This window comes from Mesitornis unicolor, unplaced genomic scaffold, assembly GCF_000695765.1.
Source record: "Mesitornis unicolor isolate BGI_N332 unplaced genomic scaffold, ASM69576v1 scaffold10004, whole genome shotgun sequence".
NCBI lineage: Eukaryota > Metazoa > Chordata > Aves > Mesitornithiformes > Mesitornithidae > Mesitornis > Mesitornis unicolor.
Window position 1 is genome coordinate 38,199 of NW_010178037.1, and position 1,928 is coordinate 40,126.

General features: G+C 46.7%; 1 protein-coding gene across 1 annotated transcript in view; it reads right to left on the reverse strand.

The window, feature by feature from the left end:
* LRRK1 (leucine-rich repeat kinase 1) overlaps nt 1-1,928 on the reverse strand; it is a 70,692-nt gene that overhangs the window by 36,595 nt on the left and 32,169 nt on the right. Inside the window, exons 10-11 of the mRNA XM_010182311.1 lie at nt 1,760-1,872; nt 61-137 (exon numbers count right to left, since the gene is read on the reverse strand). Of these exons, the coding sequence (XP_010180613.1) occupies nt 61-137; nt 1,760-1,872 (190 nt within the window). The remainder of the gene's footprint in view (nt 1-60; nt 138-1,759; nt 1,873-1,928) is intronic.

A 1,928-nucleotide genomic window follows, 5' to 3' on the forward strand; every position in this document is an offset into this window, starting at 1 on the left:
ACAGCTCACCTGGCATTCTCAGCGCTTGCTTCCCTGCATTTGCACCTCCTTGTGCCTTACCTGCCTCTGGGCCACAGCGCACCCTGTTCTTCGTAGTGAAAAAGGGGATTCGCTTCGTTTTAAATCCCTCGTCACTCCTGCGGACAAAACAAAACAGTGAGATGTGGAGAACAGAGCTTGGACGTGGCAGTTGAGAACTGTGCTGGAGCTGCATGCCCAGGACACTACGCGGTGCAGTTTGGCCCCACTCAAGGCTGTGCGATTCATGGTACAGCTCTTACAGGTTCCTGTCTGCTTCTGGGAGACGGGGTTGAAGCCTGCTGTGCAGTCACAGAGCTCGACTCCACCAACACTTGTCCAGCCCCAATGGTTTTCTTCTGGCAAATTAACAGAGCCCTGCAAGGCAGCACTTGCAGCTCCCAGGGTGAGAGCACTTGACCCCCGGCTTTATGGGTGTCAAGGTTAAGTAGGCTGTCAAACAGCAAATCGAACAAGCTTAACGAAAAGCGTTAGAGAACCGACCTGCTGCCATGGCCTGCTCTCACCAGAGAGTATCTGATAAGATGACCCAACAACGTCACTCTGGAAATCCACCAGGACGTTAAAACAACCAACGCTGTATTTAGCGACTGACACAGCAGCTCATAAGGATTCCAGAAAGTTTGCTGGACAGGCACCCAAACAAGAAGATAGAAGTGTGACACAATTCCCTCGTATGGGATTCCACCATTTGTTGGAGCAAGTCCAGAGGAGGCCATGTAGATGATCAGGGGCTGGAGCACCTCCCCTACAAGGCCAGGCTAAAAGAGTTGGGGATGTTCAGCCTGGAGAAGAGAAAGCTCCAGGAAGACCTTATACAGACCTTCCAATACTTAAAGGGGACCTACAGGAAAGCTGGGGAAGAACTCTTTTATCAGGGAGTGTAGAGATAGCATGAGGGGGAATGGTTTTAAACCAAAAGAGGGTAGATTTAGATTCGACATTAGAAAGAAATTCTTCCCTGTGAGGGTGGTGAGGCCCTGGCCCAGGCTGCCCAGAGAAGCTGTGGGTGCCCCCTCCCTGGCAGTGCCCAAGGCCAGGTTGGACGGGGCTTTGGGCATCTGGGGCTGGCAGAGGTGTCCCTGCCCATGGGGGTTGGACTGGGGGGGCTTTAAGGTCCCTTCCTACTCAAACCATTCTATGATTCTGTGAATTCAATACAGTTCTGGAGAAGATAAGGGACCTTTAATTCTCTATGTAAAACATTCCTATTGTAATTTCTGAAGAGATCATCACCCTTTCATTGAATGATCTCATCAATATCAGTCTTCTCTATGACCTTGCAGCTGGTTACACCTCCATTTGAAAACCAAAGATTTTTCTTTTTTTTTTTCCAAAACAATACTCTCACATTAACTATGAACTGCAGTCCAGTCAGACGGTTTCTGGTTAAGATGTGCTCCCACAAACCAGTATTTGTATACGAACCACACACTGGGTTAAAGGAGTTCCTACACGCTCTGAAATTAAACTGCCATTATCAGTAATCTACCCACTTAATAAATCATACAGTGTGCTAAAAGCCCAAAGAATCAGTAAAGGATAATTCATCACTGTCACAGACACACAATATACTTAGAGACATGGAATGTGGATATCAATGCTTTCTATGCAGGTAATTAATTCACTACTGACACCCTTTGTATTACACGAGGGATTGGGTTTGCTATTATTTCTTCAGCTTTTGTTTTCTCAGACAAAATCAGAAAGAAACACTTACTTCCCAAGTTGGTTTTTTGAAAGATCCAGTGATTTAAGTTGCTTGCAATTCCACTTATCTTGTGAAGGCAACGTAACTAACTGATTTCCCAGCAGCTTCAGGGACACCAAGGCCTAAAAGAGGAATAGCCTAGAGTTAGAAGAGAGAGCCCATCAAACACAGGGAAAGA